This window comes from Carcharodon carcharias, chromosome 30 (assembly GCF_017639515.1).
Source record: "Carcharodon carcharias isolate sCarCar2 chromosome 30, sCarCar2.pri, whole genome shotgun sequence".
NCBI classification, from domain to species: Eukaryota; Metazoa; Chordata; class Chondrichthyes; order Lamniformes; family Lamnidae; genus Carcharodon; species Carcharodon carcharias.
Genome location: NC_054496.1, coordinates 21,003,287 through 21,025,265, shown reverse-complemented (window position 1 = coordinate 21,025,265; position 21,979 = coordinate 21,003,287). Strand labels below are relative to the sequence as shown.

At 53.2% G+C, this 21,979-nt stretch overlaps 1 protein-coding gene across 1 annotated transcript in view; it reads right to left on the bottom strand.

The window, feature by feature from the left end:
- The window catches only part of LOC121271285 (adhesion G protein-coupled receptor E3-like), an 87,157-nt gene that overhangs the window by 25,872 nt on the left and 39,306 nt on the right, over positions 1–21,979 (bottom strand). Inside the window, exons 9-12 of the mRNA XM_041177160.1 lie at positions 15,070–15,234; positions 10,876–11,067; positions 4,009–4,229; positions 1,780–1,846 (exon numbers count right to left, since the gene is read on the bottom strand). Coding sequence (XP_041033094.1) covers positions 1,780–1,846; positions 4,009–4,229; positions 10,876–11,067; positions 15,070–15,234 — 645 coding nt within the window. The remainder of the gene's footprint in view (positions 1–1,779; positions 1,847–4,008; positions 4,230–10,875; positions 11,068–15,069; positions 15,235–21,979) is intronic.

The window sequence follows — 21,979 nt, the reverse complement described above, 5'->3', positions numbered from 1 at the left end:
CACTCTCATTCCCTGAATTGCTCGATCTTCCCTGAGTGAGGAGTGTGTCAATCTTCATAAAGACTGTGTTCTGTAAATCCCACCCAAGCTGCATGTGCTCGAGCCTGTTTGGAAGAGGGATGGGGTGGCTTTTGGGAGAGAAACTAGGAAAGAATTCTTCATGCAAGGGGTGGAACTCTCTCTCTCTCTCTCTCTCTCTCACACACACACAAAAGCAGCAGATGCCAGCTCAGTTAATCATTTTAAAATCTGAGACTTACAGGTTTTTAGCTGGACAAGGGAATATGGAGTCAAGACAGGTGGATGGAATTAAGGTTCCTGATTGGTCGTGATCTCACTAAGAGATGGAATAGGCTCCAAGGGGGGCTGAATGGCCTCCTCCTGTTTCTGCAGTGTTGACACATACGGCCTGACTTAACTCTTTTCCCCACGGGGAAAGCGGGTAGGTGAGAGATGTAAGTGCTTCAAGGAACAAGGAATATCCAAAATCTGGGGAACGGAAGGAATCGGCAGCATTTCCCTCACGTAATCCAAGTGAGGGTTTGACGTCTCCTCGAGTCTTTGCTGGGTTACCGGCCAGTAGGCCTCTGTGGTCAACATGGTGTGGAACAACACAGGCCAGGCATCATACGATGGGCCTTCTTAGTTTGTACAGCTTAGCTCTTCACCAAATGAGCTCACTGTGCCATCCTCGTCCTTCCACCTATCGTCCCAGCTCCATCCCTGCCTCAGCTTGTCAGCTGCTGAAGTCCTCATCTATGCCTTTGTTACCCCAAGGCTTAACCAGCTCAATGTTCTTCCGTCTGGCCTCTGATATTCTACCCTCTGTAAACTTGAGGTCATCCCAAACTCTGCTGCCTGTATGCTAACTCATGCCAACTCCCATTCGCCCACTGCTACTGCAGTCACTGGATTACACTGACTGCTCGTCCTGCAATGCTTCAGTTTGAAAATTCTCACCCTTGCTTTCAGACCCTTCCAAGGTCTTGGCCCCTCCCTATCTCTGGAATCTCTTGCAACCCTGCAAACCTCTGGGATCTCTACACCTTCAATTCTGGCCTTTTGTGCAGATCCCTGATTTCCTTTGTCGAGGAGGAGGAGGAGGGGGAGGGATGGATGGGATGGGATGGGATGATATGGGATGGGATGGGATGATATGGGATGGGATGGGATGATATGGGATGGGATGGGATGATATGGGATGGGATGAGATGATATGGGATGATATAATCATTCCAGAGACCCAGGGTAATGCTCTGGGACTTTGGGTTCCAATCCCACCACAGCAGATGGTCAAATTCAGTAAAAAAAAACTCTGGAATTAAAAGTGTGATGGTGACCATGAAACCATTGCTGATTGTCATAAAAAACCATCTGATTCACTCATGTCCTTTAGGGAAGGAAATGTGACTCCAGACTCACAGCAACGTGGCTGACTCTTAACTGCCCAGAGGGGCATTTAGGGATGGGCAATAAATGCTGGCCTAGCCATGAAGGCTGTGCCTTTAGCTGTGCTCTAGAATTCCCCCGGTGCCTCTCTTCATTTGTCTCCTCCTCTCAGACCTTCCTTAAAACTCATCTCCACGCATAACCAAAATCATTATTATCCCCTCCTTTAGCTCAGTATCAATGGAAAATTTCATTGCATTCAGGAGGCGCTACATCAATGCAATCTGTTGTTGCTGAAGTTGTCACAAACTGGTGACCTGACTCTTGGCCTCGCAGAGACAGAGTTGTCATGGTTTGGATGGGTGTAGCTTACTGGCTAACATCACTTACCGAGCAGATGACACACAGAGGGCCCACAAAGCTCCATCGAAAGCCTTTATCCATAGACAGCCAGCAACTGTGAGGGAAGGCAACCTCCGTTATAACACATTGGAATAGACGACACTTCCCCTTAGCCTTGTCTTCTCCCTCCCTTTCGACCAGTCCCACAGGCCACAGCATCCTTCATTCTACCCTCCCACGTCTAACATGCCAACCCTCCAATAATTGGCCTGGAGTTTCCAAGAATTAAAGAATGATAAATGTAGTAATGAATAATGAATTGTAATGAAGAAAATCAGCAAGGAAAATGATGCCTCTCTTTCATTTGGACACAATCAGTTTTAAAAATATTGGGGACAGGAGAAAAGCAGCTTGATTCGACAGCTGAATGTCATCCAATCAGGTAACTGAGGCTCGGCTTTCTATCCATTCGGCATGGAGGGGGGGGGGGCAAAGTTAGGATGGACAGACTGAGTGACCAATGGCAGGAGGTCATGTGATAAAACCTCCAGGATTGTCTCTGACTGGAGTTGGCAGCCCTATCTAGACCACATGTACAATTGGCAGTAACTGAAGGTGAGGTGAGTGGAACTGTCTCCCAGTAAAAAGGCTTTCACTGTGGCTGTGAACATTCATATTTGTAACTCCAGGATTTAGACAGCAAACATTAATGAGCCATGGGGATGGAGTATTTGCTCCGGGTCCTCATTGATGCTCTCAGCCTGAAAGATTGTGGGTTTGAATCCCACAGCAGTACCTTGAGCATAAAGCCCAGGCTGACACCACCCACCCCCACCCCCAGTGCAGCGCTGAAGGAGTGATGCATTGTCAGAGAGCCCTCTTTCAGGTAAGATTTTAAACCCATAGTCCATCTGTCCTCTCATGTGGATATAACCCGTGGCCCTACTTTGAAGATGAACAGGGGAAAGTTCCCAGCGTTCAACCAATATTTACCCCTCATCTCAACAACACCCAGAAGGAAAAACAGTAAGAACTAGGAAATAAGAATTCCGGTCCGTTCTGGTCTTGTATAGCTTAACATAGGAACACTTGTAAGACTGGGAAATAAGGGTACTGGTCCAAACTGCTTTTTCCTTCTGGATATGGTCAATGGATGTTTTTGTGAACGGAAAACAGGGCTGAGTGTTGGGGCCCTTGCTGTGTATTGTATATATTGATGATTTGGACTTAAATGTGGGAGGCATGATTGGGAAAATTTGCAGATGACACAAAAATTGGCCATGTATTTGATAGTGAAGAGGATAGCTATTGTCTCCAGAATGGTATCAGTGGATTGGTTGAATGGGTGGAGAAGTGGCCAATGGAATTCAACCCGGAAAAGTGTGAGGTAATGAATTAAGGGAGGGCAAACAAAGCCAGGGAATACTCAATAAACAGGAAGTTATTGAGAGGGGACAAGGAAGTGAGAGACCTTGGGAGTGCATGTCCACAGGTCCTTGAAGGTGGCAGGACAGGTGGATAAGATGGTAAGGAAAGCATATGGAATGCTTTCCTTTCTTGAACGAGGTATTGAATACAAAAGCAGGGATGTAATGCTGGAACTGTACAAAACGCTGGTTAGGCCACAGCTGGAATTTTGTGTACTGTTCTGGTCACCACATTACAGGAAGGACGTAATTGCTCTGGAGAGAGAGTGCAGAGAAGATTTACAAGAATGTTGCCAGGGCTTGAAGATTGCAGCTATGAGAAGAGATTGGATAGGCTGGGGTTGTTTTCCTTAGAACAGAGGAGGCTGAGGGGTGACCTAAGTAAGGTGTACAAAATTATAATGGGCCGAGATAGCGTAAACAGGAAAGACTTGTTTTCCCTAGCTGAGGGGTCAATTACCAGGGGGTATAGATTTAAGGTGATTGGTGGAAGGATTAGAGGGGACATGTGGAAAAACTTTTTTCACCCAGAGGATGGTGGACGACTGGAATTCACGGCCTAAGTTGGTGGTTGAGGCTGAAACGCTCAACTCATTTAAAAGGTACTTGGATCTGCATCCGAAGTGCTGGAACCTGCAAGGCTATGGGCCAGGTGCTGGAAAGTTGGTGAGCGGCTAGTTTCTTTTTTCTCCTTTTAGCCGGCACAGACACGATGGGCTGAATGGCCTCTTCCTGCACCATAACCTTTCTACGGTTCAGTGGTGCTCAGGAAGCCACGCCCCCATCAGAGTCGGAACCCCCTCAAGAAGGAGAGAAAGAGGTCACGTGAACTGGTGGCAGGCGCACTCACTATTCTCTGGTGCCGTATCCGCTCGGGTTTGAAGCTGCCGAGATAATGACGATTATAGCTGGAATGCCGTAGGCGACGGGGTGGGTGTATTTCGCTTGGAGGCTCTGGGACAGGAAGACCTTGACCACCATCAGGTAAAGCTGGATGCCTTCCAGAAGCATCCACATGAAACACGCCAGGAAGAGGTAATGAAGGATTCCAGCGATAGCCGCGCACACAGCCTAGAGGGAGAAACAGCCTGAAACATTAAATTGTCCCGGACGTTGGGCTCCATTTTGAATTGCCTTCCTTTGACGTTGGAGGCCTCAAAATGGAGTCACCAGATCTTAAGCGCTGTTACCAAGGGCGATGCATTTTGAGAGGGGCCTGCTGGGTGTCTGAAGCACCTGCCCCCCCCCCCCTCCCAGGCTCCCCCTCTTCAGGTACCATGACCTGAAAGGGCATTGGTGTGAGCATGGTTAGTCCATATCCATGCTTGGCAAGGTACTTCAGTGGTTTCCCATTGGCTTCTGCAGATAACCAAGAATCAGCCCCACTCACTGGGCAGGGTTTTTCTGCAGCCACGCGCTGCCGGGATTCTCCCGGTCCCGTCACCAGTCCGGCTGGGTCCGGAAAAATCCCGGTCACCGTCTGCCATGGACTCACGTTGGAAGGATTTACAGGCGGATGCACAACCTGTTCGGCCATGTTAAGAACACGCCTTCCTTGGCCACCCAGACACGGGGTGGGTTAAAAACAGACAATGCTGGGAAATCTCAGCAGGTCCGGCAGGACCTGTGGAGATGGAAAGAGAGTAAAGGTTTCGGGCCCGTGTGACTCATCTTCGGAGTTCTGAGGAAGAGTCATAAAGACGCAAAACATTCTCTCTTCCCAGCATTTTCTGTTTATTTATTCCAGACCCCCAGCGTTTACGGTTTTAAGTGCACAAGTGGGATCTCGAACACAGTCGTTCTGGCTCGGAGGTAGGGACACTACCCACTGAGTCACAAGGCCGAAGTACTTTGCTGTTCAGGCTTGAATGTAAACACTGCAAAGGTGCTGATGTACCCATCAGAGCCGGAACTACCCACACCCCCCACCTGCCCCGCCCAGACAGGCCCCTTTTTAATAGGGACATTGGGGTCACTTTGGACTAGGAGCTCCTCAGAGCCTACCCCAGTCCCATGGGCGATGGAACCAAAGAGGCCGAGTGGATGTTAAGTGTGGACGTACCTCTGTGGGCCTTAAGGACCAGGCCCAGAATGCCCACCCTCTGCATTTGAGACCTCACCCCCTCCCCTGCCCCTCCCACACCCAGGACACACTCCCCCTGGCAGCGGCTCCAGTCCGCTTCCTCGGCCCAACCTGGAAGCCAGCCTTGGGAGGCCGGTTTGCCGCCTGCTGAATTTAACCGAGGCCAGGGCCTCGAGATGCTGAGATGCCCTGAGGGCCCCCGTTCGGGAGAATCAGGAACAGTGTCCGTGTCTCGGTCCAAAAAAAAATAACTACCAAATCTCCAGACCCCGGAACCTCCTCCCCCGCCCTCGACTCCCGACCCCGGAACCCCCTCCCCCGCCCTCGACTCCCGACCCCGGAACCCCCTCCCCCGCCCGCGACTCCCGACCCCGGAACCCCCTCCCCCGCCCTCGACTCCCGACCCCGGAACCCCCTCCCCCGCCCTCGACTCCCGACCCCGGAACCCCCTCCCCCGCCCTCGACTCCGACCCCGGAACCCCCTCCCCCGCCCTCGACTCCAGACCCCGGAACCCCCTCCCCCGCCCTCGACTCCCGACCCCGGAACCCCCTCCCCGCCCTCGACTCCCGACCCCGGAACCCCCTCCCCCGCCCTCGACTCCCGACCCCGGAACCCCCTCCCCCGCCCTCGACTCCCGACCCCGGAACCCCCTCCCCCGCCCTCGACTCCCGACCCCGGAACCCCCTCCCCCGCCCTCGACTCCCGACCCCGGAACCCCCTCCCCCGCCCTCGACTCCAGACCCCGGAACCCCCTCCCCCGCCCTCGACTCCCGACCCCGGAACCCCCTCCCCCCGCCCTCGACTCCCGACCCCGGAACCCCCTCCCCCGCCCTCGACTCCCGACCCCGGAACCCCCTCCCCCGCCCTCGACTCCCGACCCCGGAACCCCCCTCCCCCGCCCTCGACTCCCGACCCCGGAACCCCCTCCCCCGCCCTCGACTCCCGACCCCGGAACCCCCTCCCCCGCCCTCGACTCCCGACCCCGGAACCCCCTCCCCCGCCCTCGACTCCCGACCCCGGAACCCCCTCCCCCGCCCTCGACTCCCGACCCCGGAACCCCCTCCCCCGCCCTCGACTCCCGACCCCGGAACCCCCTCCCCCGCCCTCGACTCCCGACCCCGGAACCCCCTCCCCCGCCCTCGACTCCCGACCCCGGAACCCCCTCCCCCGCCCTCGACTCCCGACCCCGGAACCCCCTCCCCCGCCCTCGACTCCCGACCCCGGAACCCCCTCCCCCGCCCTCGACTCCCGACCCCGGAACCCCCTCCCCCGCCCTCGACTCCCGACCCCGGAACCCCCTCCCCCGCCCTCGACTCCAGACCCCGGAACCCCCTCCCCCGCCCTCGACTCCCGACCCCGGAACCCCCTCCCCCGCCCTCGACTCCCGACCCCGGAACCCCCTCCCCCGCCCTCGACTCCCGACCCCGGAACCCCCTCCCCCGCCCGCGACTCCCGACCCCGGAACCCCCTCCCCCGCCCTCGACTCCAGACCCCGGAACCCCCTCCCCCGCCCTCGACTCCAGACCCCGGAACCCCCTCCCCCGCCCTCGACTCCCGACCCCGGAACCCCCTCCCCCGCCCTCGGCTCCCGACCCCGGAACCCCCTCCCCCGCCCTCGGCTCCCGACCCCGGAACCCCCTCCCCCGCCCTCGACTCCCGACCCCGGAACCCCCTCCCCCGCCCTCGACTCCCGACCCCGGAACCCCCTCCCCCGCCCTCGACTCCCGACCCCGGAACCCCCTCCCCCGCCCTCGACTCCCGACCCCGGAACCCCCTCCCCCGCCCTCGACTCCCGACCCCGGAACCCCCTCCCCCGCCCTCGACTCCCGACCCCGAACCCCCTCCCCCGCCCTCGACTCCCGACCCCGGAACCCCCTCCCCCGCCCTCGACTCCAGACCCCGGAACCCCCTCCCCCGCCCTCGACTCCCGACCCCGGAACCCCCTCCCCCGCCCTCGACTCCCGACCCCGGAACCCCCTCCCCCGCCCTCGACTCCCGACCCCGGAACCCCCTCCCCCGCCCTCGACTCCCGACCCCGGAACCCCCTCCCCCGCCCTCGACTCCCGACCCCGGAACCCCCTCCCCCGCCCTCGACTCCCGACCCCGGAACCCCCTCCCCCGCCCTCGACTCCCGACCCCGGAACCCCCTCCCCCGCCCTCGACTCCCGACCCCGGAACCCCCCTCCCCCGCCCTCGACTCCCGACCCCGGAACCCCCTCCCCCGCCCTCGACTCCCGACCCCGGAACCCCCTCCCCCGCCCTCGACTCCCGACCCCGGAACCCCCTCCCCCGCCCTCGACTCCCGACCCCGGAACCCCCTCCCCCGCCCTCGACTCCCGACCCCGGAACCCCCTCCCCCGCCCTCGACTCCCGACCCCGGAACCCCCTCCCCCGCCCTCGACTCCCGACCCCGGAACCCCCTCCCCCGCCCTCGACTCCCGACCCCGGAACCCCCTCCCCCGCCCGCGACTCCCGACCCCGGAACCCCCTCCCCCGCCCTCGACTCCAGACCCCGGAACCCCCTCCCCCGCCCTCGACTCCAGACCCCGGAACCCCCTCCCCCGCCCTCGACTCCAGACCCCGGAACCCCCTCCCCCGCCCTCGACTCCCGACCCCGGAACCCCCTCCCCCGCCCTCGACTCCAGACCCCGGAACCCCCTCCCCCGCCCTCGACTCCCGACCCCGGAACCCCCTCCCCCGCCCTCGACTCCCGACCCCGGAACCCCCTCCCCCGCCCTCGACTCCCGACCCCGGAACCCCCTCCCCCGCCCTCGACTCCCGACCCCGGAACCCCCTCCCCCGCCCTCGACTCCCGACCCCGGAACCCCCTCCCCCGCCCTCGACTCCCGACCCCGGAACCCCCTCCCCCGCCCTCGACTCCCGACCCCGGAACCCCCTCCCCCGCCCTCGACTCCCGACCCCGGAACCCCCTCCCCCGCCCTCGACTCCCGACCCCGGAACCCCCTCCCCCGCCCTCGACTCCCGACCCCGGAACCCCCTCCCCCGCCCTCGACTCCCGACCCCGGAACCCCCTCCCCCGCCCTCGACTCCCGACCCCGGAACCCCCTCCCCCGCCCTCGACTCCCGACCCCGGAACCCCCTCCCCCGCCCTCGACTCCCGACCCCGGAACCCCCTCCCCCGCCCTCGACTCCCGACCCCGGAACCCCCTCCCCCGCCCTCGACTCCCGACCCCGGAACCCCCTCCCCCGCCCTCGACTCCCGACCCCGGAACCCCCTCCCCCGCCCTCGACTCCCGACCCCGGAACCCCCTCCCCCGCCCTCGACTCCCGACCCCGGAACCCCCTCCCCCGCCCTCGACTCCCGACCCCGGAACCCCCTCCCCCGCCCTCGACTCCCGACCCCGGAACCCCCTCCCCCGCCCTCGACTCCCGACCCCGGAACCCCCTCCCCCGCCCTCGACTCCCGACCCCGGAACCCCCTCCCCCGCCCTCGACTCCCGACCCCGGAACCCCCTCCCCCGCCCTCGACTCCCGACCCCGGAACCCCCTCCCCCGCCCTCGACTCCCGACCCCGGAACCCCCTCCCCCGCCCGCGACTCCCGACCCCGGAACCCCCTCCCCCGCCCTCGACTCCCGACCCCGGAACCCCCTCCCCCGCCCTCGACTCCCGACCCCGGAACCCCCTCCCCCGCCCTCGACTCCCGACCCCGGAACCCCCTCCCCCGCCCTCGACTCCCGACCCCGGAACCCCCTCCCCCGCCCTCGACTCCCGACCCCGGAACCCCCTTCCCCGCCCTCGACTCCAGACCCCGGAACCCCCTTCCCCGACCTCGACTCCCGACCCCGGAACCCCCTCCCCCGCCCTCGACTCCAGACCCCGGAACCCCCTCCCCCGCCCTCGACTCCAGACCCCGGAACCCCCTCCCCCGCCCTCGACTCCAGACCCCGGAACCCCCTCCCCCGCCCTCGACTCCAGACCCCGGAACCCCCTCCCCCGCCCTCGACTCCAGACCCCGGAACCCCCTCCCCGCCCGCGACTCCCGACCCCGGAACCCCCTCCCCGCCCTCGACTCCCAACCCCGGAACCCCCTCCCCGCCCTCGACTCCCAACCCCAGAACCCCCTCCCCGCCCGCGACTCCAAACCCCGGAACCCCCTCCCCGCCCTCGACTCCAAACCCCGGAACCCCCTCCCCGCCCTCGACTCCCGACCCCGGAACCCCCTCCCCCGCCCTCAACTCCCAACCCCACAGCGTTTCTCAATGTTGTGGGTTCTCCCATCGCAATTTGCCAGGAAAGTACACACGCTGCTCCCCCCCCAACCCCCCACCTCTGCCAGCTGGTGAGCCACAGGGGGCTGGGGGGGCTGGAAGGGTCAAAGTTGGGTTCTAAGTTTGCGTCAACTTCTCTCCAATTGGGAGGGGGTGGGGGGTGGGGACGGATGGGGTGGGTGATAGCATCACGTAAAGATCCAGTTCCCACTGAGGTGGCCTTGACTGCAAAGGGCGTGTGGTATCGAGTAGAGGATGGAATTGGGCTATGCTGCGATGGTTCACATGGCTGATCAAGCTCGCCGGCCCATGGGTCCCCCTCTCAGGGGGGGTGGTGGGCACAGAAAGCGGGAGAGCAGGCCTGAAGAGTGCAGCCAGTGGCCACTTGGGTTGCAGTCCTGGGTTTGCTGCAGACACCTCGCTGCACGCTGTGTCTCGGTTCCTGCGCTGATTCACCAGGCGCTATAGGGAGGCAGTGTTCTCTGCAGAGGAACCGGAAGGGATATCGACAGGTAAAGCGGGCGGACAAAATGAAGTTCGGCGTGAGGAAGTGTGAGGCCTTTGAACCCCTGCGAGATCCATTGGAGTATTTTCTAAACGGTGAGAAACTGGGGACTGGGCAGCAGCAACGCGATTGTTGAGGTCCAGGTACACAAATGACCAAAAGCCTGTGAACACTTCCAGAAGACAATGGAAAATGTAAATGCAACATTGCCTTCAGCTCAATCAGGGCTGTATTAACAGTGAATGGCACAGCAAGCTTGATAGGCTGAATGGCCTCCTCCTATGTTTCATTACACTTCATTCATTAATGCTTCATTTGTAAGGGGTTGGTGGTCCAGTGGTAATTTCACTGAACTGGTAATCCAGAGACTTGGGCTAATCTTCAGGGGGCAGGAGTTCAAATCCCACTGTGGCAGCTGAGGTTTTAAATACAATAATTAATAAACCTGGAATAGAAGGTGCGCCTCATCGATTGTTGTTAAAAAATCCTTCTGCTTCACCAATCCCCTTTAGGGAGGGAAATCTGCCATCCTTACCCGGTCTGGCCTACATGTGACTCCAGACCCACAGCAATGTGGTTGGCTCTTGACTGCCCTCGGAAGTGGCCCCACTGGCCACTCAGGGGTAATTAGGGGTGGACGATAAATGCTGGCCTTCGAAGAACAGTCATCAGGACTCAAAACCTTAACTCTATTTTTTTCTCTCTCCACAGATGCTGTTAGACCTGCTGAGTTTTTTCCGGCATTTTCTGTTTTTTTAGTCCCTAGGTTACTAGTCCAGCAACCCCATCGCCTCCTGCTCCTACATTCCTCGACTATTTCTCGCTCACTTTGGAGACGAGAGTAACCCCTTGAGGTCCCCGCCACTCAACACCGATGGTGCCTTCCTTCCGTCCTTACCTTGTTCCCGGTGGCCGATAGTCCAATGAGGAAAAGGAGCTCTGCCACAAACAGGCACAGGCACAGCTGGGTGTGGAGGGCAGTCCGCGTACTGTGAATGGCTCGGCACATAATGAACGTGACGATGGCGATGAAGAGACTCACCAGAGAGGTGATAATCCCGATGTAAGTGATGGCTGTTAGGCCAGGGCCCTGCAGAGTTGAAGAATGGTCAAAGCTTAGCCAGAAAGGTGCTGAGATTTCACTTCTATAACCAGTAAGGTGCTGGGACTACAGTGGTAATATACCAGGCACGTAATCCAAAGGCCTGGTCTAATGCTCAGGAGACACATGAGTTCGAATCCCTCAATGCAATTTAAGATCATAAGTGAAATTTAAACTCAATTAATTAACGAATGTGAATTAAAATGCTTGTCTCATTAATAATGATCATAAAACCACTAGATTGTTCAAAAAAAAAGAACTGTCTCGTTCACTTATGTCCTTCTGGGGGATAAAATTTGCCATCCTTACCCAATGACTCCATATGACTCCAGACCCACCGCCCCCCCCACCCCCCCAAGCAATTATAGTTGCCTCTTGGCTGCCCTCTGAAATGGCCTGCATGCCACTGCTAGTGCAGGAAGTTCTGCAGGTGTACCTATGCCGCACAGCCTGCAGCGGCTCAAGAAGGCAGCTCGCTACCGCCTTCACCAGGGCAAACTATTGATGGGCCGTAAATGCTGGCCTTGCCAACGATGGTGACGTCCCGCAAGCGAGGGCAAGGTTGGGAGCTAACAGGAAGGGCAGCAAGGGTCAGGTGCCACAGGGGGAGTTTGGCGCGGCTGGTCCGGTAGGGAGCAGCACCCAATTGATTTATAAGGGGGAGATTTACCATGAAGCGAGCTGTGACCATACCTGCATGTCACTGCAGTTCAAGGAAATGCGCCCTTGCTTTTGTTGTAGCAGAGAGCCTGGGGTTTCTGGGCTCGATGTTGGAAAGGCACATGACTCAAAAGGACAGAGAGCAAGTAGAGTAGAAAACCGCCGCGACAACTTGCATTTATACAGCACCTTTAACGTCGTAAAGTAAAAAGCTGCAAATTGAGGTGTTGTTCGGGAGGGTTAAAATGCAAGGCCATATTCCAAGGTGAAAGTAAGAAACAGACAAATCACCCTCAGGGGTGTGTGAAGAGAGAGACATGTCCTATAATTCAGACACCCACCAAAACTCGTCTGAAGAGAAATTAAAAGTGAAAAGTACTGGATGTTGAAACGCTGGCTGCCACAGACAGACATGCTCAAAACCTCTTGGAAACACACAATGGGTGAAGTACTTCAAGGCGAGGCTGCCCAGCCACTAGAGAGATTGCAAGTGATACAGGCGGTGTCAGTGTAGTCTTCAGCAGAGGGAGCAGATTTAAGGCTTCTCTCTCCCTCTCCCTTAGAATAAGATCGTTACCCGTTTCGACACACAACCCTACCAGGCCTACCAGCGAGCCAAGATCTCATAATAATTGCAATATCTTATATATCTGACTGCACCCAAGAAACCAGCCAAACTGACTGAGTTTTTAAAATCTACACCTCAAGGGCAATGAAAGGACACTTAACCATATATTCTTTTACCTTTTTCTTAATTGGACTCCAACTCCCTTTATTTCTGATTCTGTGTGCGTAAGTTTGTGTGTGTGTGTGTGAGTGTAAGTGTGTGTGTGTGTGTGTGTGAGTGTAAGTGTGTGTGTGTGTGTGTGTGTGAGTGTAAGTGTGTGTGTGTAAGTGTGTGTATATAGGTGTAAGTGTGTGCGTGTGTGTAAGTGTGTGTAAGTGTGCGTGTGTGTAAGTGTGCGTGTGTGTAAGTGTGCGTGTGTGTGTATAGGTGTAAGTGTATGTGTGTGTGTGTGTGTGCGTGTGTATAGGTGTAAGTGTGTGCGTATAGGTGTAAGTGTGTGCGTGTGTGTAAGTGTAAGTATGTGTGTGTGTAAGTGTGTGTGTGTGTGTGTGTGTGTAAGTGTAAGTGTGTGTAGGTGTATAGGTGTAAGTGTGTGTAAGTGTATAGGTGTAAGTGTAAGTGTGTGTGTAAGTGTAAGTGTGTGTAAGTGTATAGGTGTAAGTGTGTGTAAGTGTATAGGTGTAAGTGTAAGTGTGTGTGTAAGTGTGTGTAAGTGTATAGGTGTAAGTGTAAGTGTGTGTGTAAGCGTAAGTGTGTGTAAGTGTATAGGTGTAAGTGTATAGGTGTAAGTGTATAGGTGTAAGTGTATAGGTGTAAGTGTATAAGTGTAAGTGTGTGTAAGTGTATAGGTGTAAGTGTAAGTGTGTGTAAGTGTTTTTGGTTGTAGGCTGGAATGACTGCATGAGGGCCGAATGCTCCGTGTTGCATTTCTATTATTTTTCTCGGGTTTAATAAATTAGCTTTTTCTTTGACTCAAGAAAACCTTGTTTGATTGGCTCTTTATTGCTTACAGCTTGAATAGTTAAATACATTCTGATTCAGAAAAGGCACATTCTTGTAAAAAAGAAACTTAAGTCTTTGTTGTAACCAACCGAAGAGGTTGAATAGAGGGGATCCGGTTCACCCCTTCTCACCTGGTCATAGCAAAATTATTTATAAAATGCCCTGCAGCAACTCACCAAGGCTCCTTCAACAGCACCTTCTAAACCCACGACCACTACCATCTAGAAGGACAGAGGCAGCAGGCACATGGGAACACCACCACCTGGAAGTTCCCCTCCAACCACTCACCATCCTGTCTTGGAAATATATCGCCGTTCCTTCACTGTCGCTGGGTCAAAATCCTGGAACTCCCTCCCTAACAGCACTGTGGGTGTACCTACACCACAGGGACTGCAGTGGTTCAAGAGGGCAGCTCACCACCACTTTCTCAAGGGCAATTAGGGATGGGCAATAAATGCTGGCCCAGCCAGTGACACAGACATTCCATGAAAAAAGAAATGATCTGGGATCACCATCACGCCTGAGCACCAAATCCAAGTCACACACCACTCTGACTTGGACATATGTCGACAGTTCCCTCACTGCCATGGGTCAAAATGCTGGAATTCTCTAAGGAGCACCATTCTGGGCACACCATCACTCAGAGGATGGTGCAGAACAAGTTAGCCACCAAGCACCTTATCAGGGCATCTAAAGGCAGGCAGTAAAAGCAGCTTTGCTAGTGATGCTCGCATTGCTTTCTATTTACATTGATATTGCTGCTGTTCAGTATATCTAACCATCATCCCTTGAAATTCAATGGAATTATCATCACTGAATCCCCCAATGTCAACATTCTGGGGGTGACCATTGACCAGAAGCTGAACTAGACTAGCCATATAAATACTGTGGCTACAAGAGCAGGTCAGAGACTAGGAATCCAAGTAACTCACCTCCTGACTCCCCAAAGCCAGTCCACCATCTACAAGGCACAAAGTCAGGAGTGTAATGGAATACTCCCCACTTGCCTGGATGAGTGCAGCTCCCACAACACTCAAGAAGCTTGACATCTTCTAGGATAAAGCAGCCCCGCTTGATTGGCACCACATCCACAAACATTCACTCCCTCCACCACCGACACACAGCGGGAAGCAGTGTGTACCATCTACAAGATGCACTGCAGAAACTCAACAAGGCTCCTTCAACAGCACCTTCCAAACCCACGACCACTACTATCCAGAAGGACAGGGGCAGCAGATGGATGGGGAAACCAGCACTTGGAAGTTCCCCCCCAAGTCACTCACCATCCTGACTTGGAAATATATCGCCGTTCCTTCACTGTCGCTGGGTCAAAATCCTGGAACTTCATCCCTAACAGCACTGTGGGTGTACCTACACCACATGGACTGCAGCGGTTCAAGAAGGCAGCTCACCCACCACCTTCTCAAGGGCAATTAGGGATGGGTAATAAATGATGGTCTGCAGTGATTCCCACATCCCATAAATGAATAAAACAAAATAAAAGCAAAGAAATATGAAATACAAAAGCTCTGAAGAGCCATATGGACTCGAAACGCTAACCTTGTTTATCTCTCCACAAATGCTGACAGACCTGCTGAGTTTTTCCAGCATTTTCTGTTTTTATATTTAAAAAAATATCTCCACTCACACCACTGAGCATAGTGTGTGGATTGAAGCAGTCAAGCTAAGTGAGTTACGATCACCAAACAATGGCCCAATCCTGTTTGGTAAAGGCCTTCACATTACACAGAAGCTCTTACCTCCACCTTGTACAGTGCTACCAGCACGGCAAAGCTACTGAGGTGCTTGGAGTTACAGACAGTGTGAGTGTGATTGGATGACACTTTAGTACAACCACTGGTAGACCACATCTTATTTTTCACATCCAAATACACACAAACAGTGTAATCATCAACATCGTCAACCTGTTAAACAGAAGGAAAGAGAGAAAACTTAAAGTGTAATAGCACCTTCTGATATAGCCCACAACCCTCACTGTAACACTCTCTGATATACCCCACATCCCTCACTGTAATACTCCGATATATCCCACACTCCTTACTATAACACTCTGATATATCCCACAACACTAACTGTAACATCCTCTGATATACCCAACACCCCTCACTGTAACATTCTCTTATATACCCCACACCCCCCACTGTAACACTCTCTGATATACCCCACACTCCTCACTGTAACACTCTCTGATGTACTCCACACCCCTAACTGTAACACTCATTGATATAACCCACACCCCTCACTGTAACACTCAAGGATATAACCCACACCCCTCACTGTAACACTCTCTGACATACCCCAAACCCCTCACTGTAAGACTCTGATATATGACACACTCTCATTGTAACACTCTCTGATATACCCCACACTTCCTCACTGTAACACTCACTGATACACCCCATACCCCTCACTGTAACACTCTCTGATATACCCCACACCCCTCACTGTAACGCTCTCTGATATACACAACACACCTCACTGTAACGCTCTCTGATATACACAACACTGTAACTCGGATATATCCACATGCCTCACTATAACACTCTGATATACCCCACACACCTCATTGTAACACTCACTGATATACCCCACACCACTCACTGTAAGACTCTCTGATATATCCCAAACCCCTCACTGTAACACACTCAGATACACGTCACACCCTTCACTGTAACATTCTTTGAGAGATCCCACGCTCCACACAGTAACACTCTCTGATATACCCCACACCCCTCACTATAAGACTCTCTGATATACCCCACACAACTCACTGTAACACGTCTAATACAACCCACACCCCTCACTGTAACACACTCAGATACACGTCACACCCTTCACTGTAACACTCTCTGATATATCCCACGCTCCACACAGTAACACTCTCTGATATACCCCACACCCCTCACTATAAGACTCTCTGATATACCCCACACCACTCACTGTAACACGTCTAATACACCCCGCACCGCTCACTGTAACAATCTCTGATATACCCATTGTAACACTTTCTGATATAACCCACAATCCTCACTGTAAAACTCTCTGATATACCCCACACACCTCACTGTAACACTCTCAGAAATACCCCACACCCCTCACTGTAACACTCATTCATATACCCCACACCTCTCACTGTAATACTCATTGATATACAACACACCCCTCACTGTAACCCTCTCTGATATACCCTACACCCCTCACTATAACATTCTCTGATATCCCCCACACCCCTCATGGTAACGCTCTCTGATATACCACGCACCCCTCACTGTAACACTCTCTCATATACCCCACATCCCTCAATGTAACACTCTATGATACAACACACACACCTCACTGTATCACTCACTGATATATCCAACAACCCTCACTGTAACACTCTCTGATATACCCCAAAACACTCACTGCAACACTCTCTGATACAAACCATGCTGCTCACTGTAACGCTTTCTGATATACTACACACCCATCACTGTAACACTCACTGATATATCCCACACTCCTTACCATAACACTCTCTGATACACCCCACACCCCTCACTGTAACCCTTTCTGATATATCCCACGCCCCTCACTGTAAAGCTCTCTGATATACCCCACACCCCTTACTGTAACTCGGATATACCCACACATCTGATTATAACACTCTCTGATATGCCCCACACACCTCACTGTAACACTCAAATATAACCCACAACCCTCACTGTAACACTCCCTGACATACCCCACACCCCACACTGTAACGCTCTCTGACATACCCTACACCCCTCACTGTACTACTCTCTGATATACCCCACATCACTCTCTGTAACACTCTCTGATATACCCCACGCCCCTCACCGTAACACTCTCTGATATACCCCACACCCCTCACTGTAACACTCTCTGATATACCCCACAGCCCTCACTGTAACACTCTCTGATATACCCCACAGCCCTCACTGTAACACTCTCTGATATACCCCACACCCTTCACTGGAACACTCTCTGATATACCCCATGTCCCTCACTGTACTACTCTCTGATATACCCCACACGCCTAACTGTAACACTCATTGATATAACCCACACTCCTCACTGTAACACTCATGGATATAACCCACACCCCTCACTGTAACACTCTGATATACGACACACTCTCACTGTAACACTCTCTGATATACCCCACACTTCCTCACAATAACACTCACTGACACACCCCACACCACTCAGTAACACTCTATGATATACCCCAAACCACTCACTGAAACACTCTCTGATACACACCACACCCCTCACTTTAACACTCTCACATACACCCCACACCCCTCACTGTAACACTCTGATATAGCCCACACCCCTCACTGTAACACTCTCTGATATACCCCACACCCCTCACTGTAACACTCCCTGATATACCTCACACCACTCCCTATAACACTATGTTATACACCACACCACTCACTGTAACACTCTGATATACCCCACACCCCTCACTGTAACACTCTCTGACATACACCACACCGCTCACTGTAACACTCTCTGATATACCACACAACGCTCACTGTAACACTCACTGATATAACCCACACACCTCACAGTTACAAGCTCTGATATACACCACACCCCTCACTGTACCACTCTCTGATATACCCCACACCCCTCAGTGTAACGCTCTCTGATATAACCGACATCCCTCACTGTAACGCTCTCTGATATACCACACACTTCCTCACTATAACACTCACTGATATACCCCAAACCCCTCACTGTAACACACTCAGATACACGTCACACCCTTCACTGTAACACTCTGATATATCCCACGCTCCACACAGTAACACTCTCTGATATACCCCACACCCATCACTATAACACTCTCTGACATACCCCACACCACTCACTGTAACACGTCTAATACACCCCACACCCCTCACTGTAACGCTCTCTGATATACCCATTGTAACACTTTCTGATATACCCCACAATCCTCACTGTAAAACTCTCTGATATACCCAACACCCCTCACTGTAACACTCACTGATATACCCCACACAACTCACTGTAACACTCTCTGATATACCACGCACACCTCACTTTAACAATCTCACATATACCCCACATCCCTCAATGTAACACTCTCTGATATACCCCAAAACACTAACTGTAACACTCTCTGATACACCCCAAACCGCTCACTGTAACACTCTCTGATATACCACACACCCATCACTGTAACACTCACTGGTATATCCCACACTCCTTAATGTAACACTCTATATACCCCACACCCTTCACTGTAACACTCACTGATATAACCCACACCCCTCACTGTAAAACTCTCTGATATACCCCACACCCCTCACTGTAACACTCTCTGATATACCCCACACACCTAACTGTAACACTCATTGATATACCCCATACCCTCACTAACCCACTCTGATATAGCGCACACCCCTCACTATAACATTCACTGATATCCCCAACACCCCTCACGGTAACGCTCTCTGATATACCATGCACCCCTCACTGTAACACTCTCTCATATACCCCACATCCCTCAATGTAACACTCTCTGATATACGCCAAAACACACACTGTAACACTCCCTGATACAGCCCACGCCGCTCACTGTAACACTCTCTGATATACCCCACACCCCTTACAGTTACTCGGATATACCCACACGCCTGGTTATAACACTCTCTGATATACCCCACATACCTCACTGTAACACTCAGATATAACCCACACCCATCACTGTAACAGTCCCTGATATCCCCCACACCACTCACTGTAACGCTCTCTAATATACCCCACAACCCTCAATGTACTACTCTCTGATATATCCTACATCCCATTCTGTAACACTTTCTGATATACCCCACAGCCCTCACTGTAACACTCTCTAATATACACCACACCGCTCACTGTAACACTCTCTGATATACCCCACACCCCTCACTGTAACACTCTCTGATATACCCCACACCCCTCACTGTAATACTCTCTGATATACCCCACACCACTCACAGTAACACTCTCTGATATATCCCACACCCCTCACTGTAACACCCTCTGATATACCCCACACCCCTCACTGTAACACTCTCTGATAAACCCCACACCCCTCACTGTAACACTCTCTGATATACTCCACACCGCTCACTGTAACACTCACTGATATACCCTACACCCCTCACTGTAAAATTCTCTGATAAACCCCAAACCCCTCAATGTAACACTCTCTGATAAACCCCACACCCCTCACTGTAACAGTCTCTGATATACCCATTGTAACACTTTCTGATACACCCCACAACCCTCACTGTAACACTCTCTGATATACACCACACCCCTCACTGTAACACTCTCTGATCTACCCCACACCCCTCACAGTAACACTCTCTGATATACCCCACACCCCTCACAGTAACACTCTCTGATATACCCCACACTCCACGCTGTAACACTCTCTGATATACGCCACACACCTCACTGTAACACTCTCTGTTATATCCCACACCCCTCACTGTAACGCTGTCTGATATAACCGACATCCCTCACTGTAACGCTCTCTGATATACCACAGACTTCCTCACTGTAACACTCACTGATATACCCCACACCACTCACTGTAAGACTCTCTGATATATCCCAAACCCCTCACTGTAACACACTCAGATACACGTCACACCCTTCACTGTAACATTCTTTGAGAGATCCCACGCTCCACACAGTAACACTCTCTGATATACCCCACACCCCTCACTATAAGACTCTCTGATATATCCCACACAACTCACTGTAACACGTCTAATACAACCCACACCCCTCACTGTAACACACTCAGATACACGTCACACCCTTCACTGTAACACTCTCTGATATATCCCACGCTCCACACAGTAACACTCTCTGATATACCCCACACCCCTCACTATAAGACTCTCTGATATACCCCACACCACTCACTGTAACACGTCTAATACACCCCACACCCCTCACTGTAACAATCTCTGATATACCCATTGTAACACTTTCTGATATAACCCACAATCCTCACTGTAAAACTCTCTGATATACCCCACACACCTCACTGTAACACTCTCAGAAATACCCCACACCCCTCACTGTAACACTCATTGATATACAACACACCCCTCACTGTAACCCTCTCTGATATACCCTACACCCCTCACTATAACATTCTCTGATATCCCCCACACCCCTCATGGTAACGCTCTCTGATATACCACGCACCCCTCACTGTAACACTCTCTCATATACCCCACATCCCTCAATGTAACACTCTATGATACAACACACACACCTCACTGTATCACTCACTGATATATCCAAAAACCCTCACTGTAACACTCTCTGATATACCCCAAAACACTCACTGTAACACTCTCTGATACAACCCATGCTGCTCACTGTAACGCTTTCTGATATACTACACACCCATCACTGTAACACTCACTGATATATCCCACACTCCTTACTGTAACACTCTCTGTATACCCCACACACCTCACTGTAATATGTCCAATGCACCCCACACCCCTCACTGTAACACTCACTGATAGACCTCACACCCCTCACTGTAACACTCTCTACTACACCCCACACCCCTCACTGTAACGATCTCTGATACAACCCACACCCCTCAGTGTAACACTCTCTGATCTACCCATTGTAAAACTTTCTGTTATACCCCACAACCCTTACCGTAACACTCTCTGATACACACCAAACCCCTCACTGTAACACTTTCCGATATATCCCACGCCCTCACTGTAAAGCTCTCTGATATACCCCACACCCCTTACTGTAGCTCGGATATACCCACACACCTGATTATAACACTCTCTGATATGCCCCACACACCTCACTGTAACACTCAAATATAACCCACAACCCTCACTGTAACACTCCCTGACATACCCCACACCCCACACTGTACTACTCTCTGATATACCCCACATCACTCTCTGTAACACTCTCTGATATACCCCACGCCCCTCACTGTAACACTCTCTGATATACCCCACACCCCTCACTGTAACACTCTCTGATATACCCCACACCCCTCACTGTAACACTCTCTGATGTACCCCACAGCCCTCACTGTAACACTCTCTGATATACCCCACACCCTTCACTGGAACACTCTCTGATATACCCCATGTCCCTCACTGTACTACTCTCTGATATACCCCACACGCCTAACTGTAACACTCATTGATATAACCCACACCCCTCACTGTAACACTCTCTGACATACCCCAAACCCCTCACTGTAACACTCACTGACACACCCCACACCACTCAGTAACACTCTATGATATACCCCAAACCACTCACTGAAACACTCCTGATACACACCACACCCCTCACTTTAACACTCTCACATACACCCCACACCCCTCACTGTAACACTCTGATATAGCCCACAACCCTCACTGTAACACTCTCTGATATACCCCACACCCCTCACTGTAACACTCCCTGATATACCTCACACCACTCCCTATAACACTATGTTATACACCACACCACTCACTGTAACGCTATCTGATATAACCGACATCCCTAACTGTAACGCTCTCTGATATACCACACACTTCCTCACTGCAAAACTCACTGATATACCCCACACCA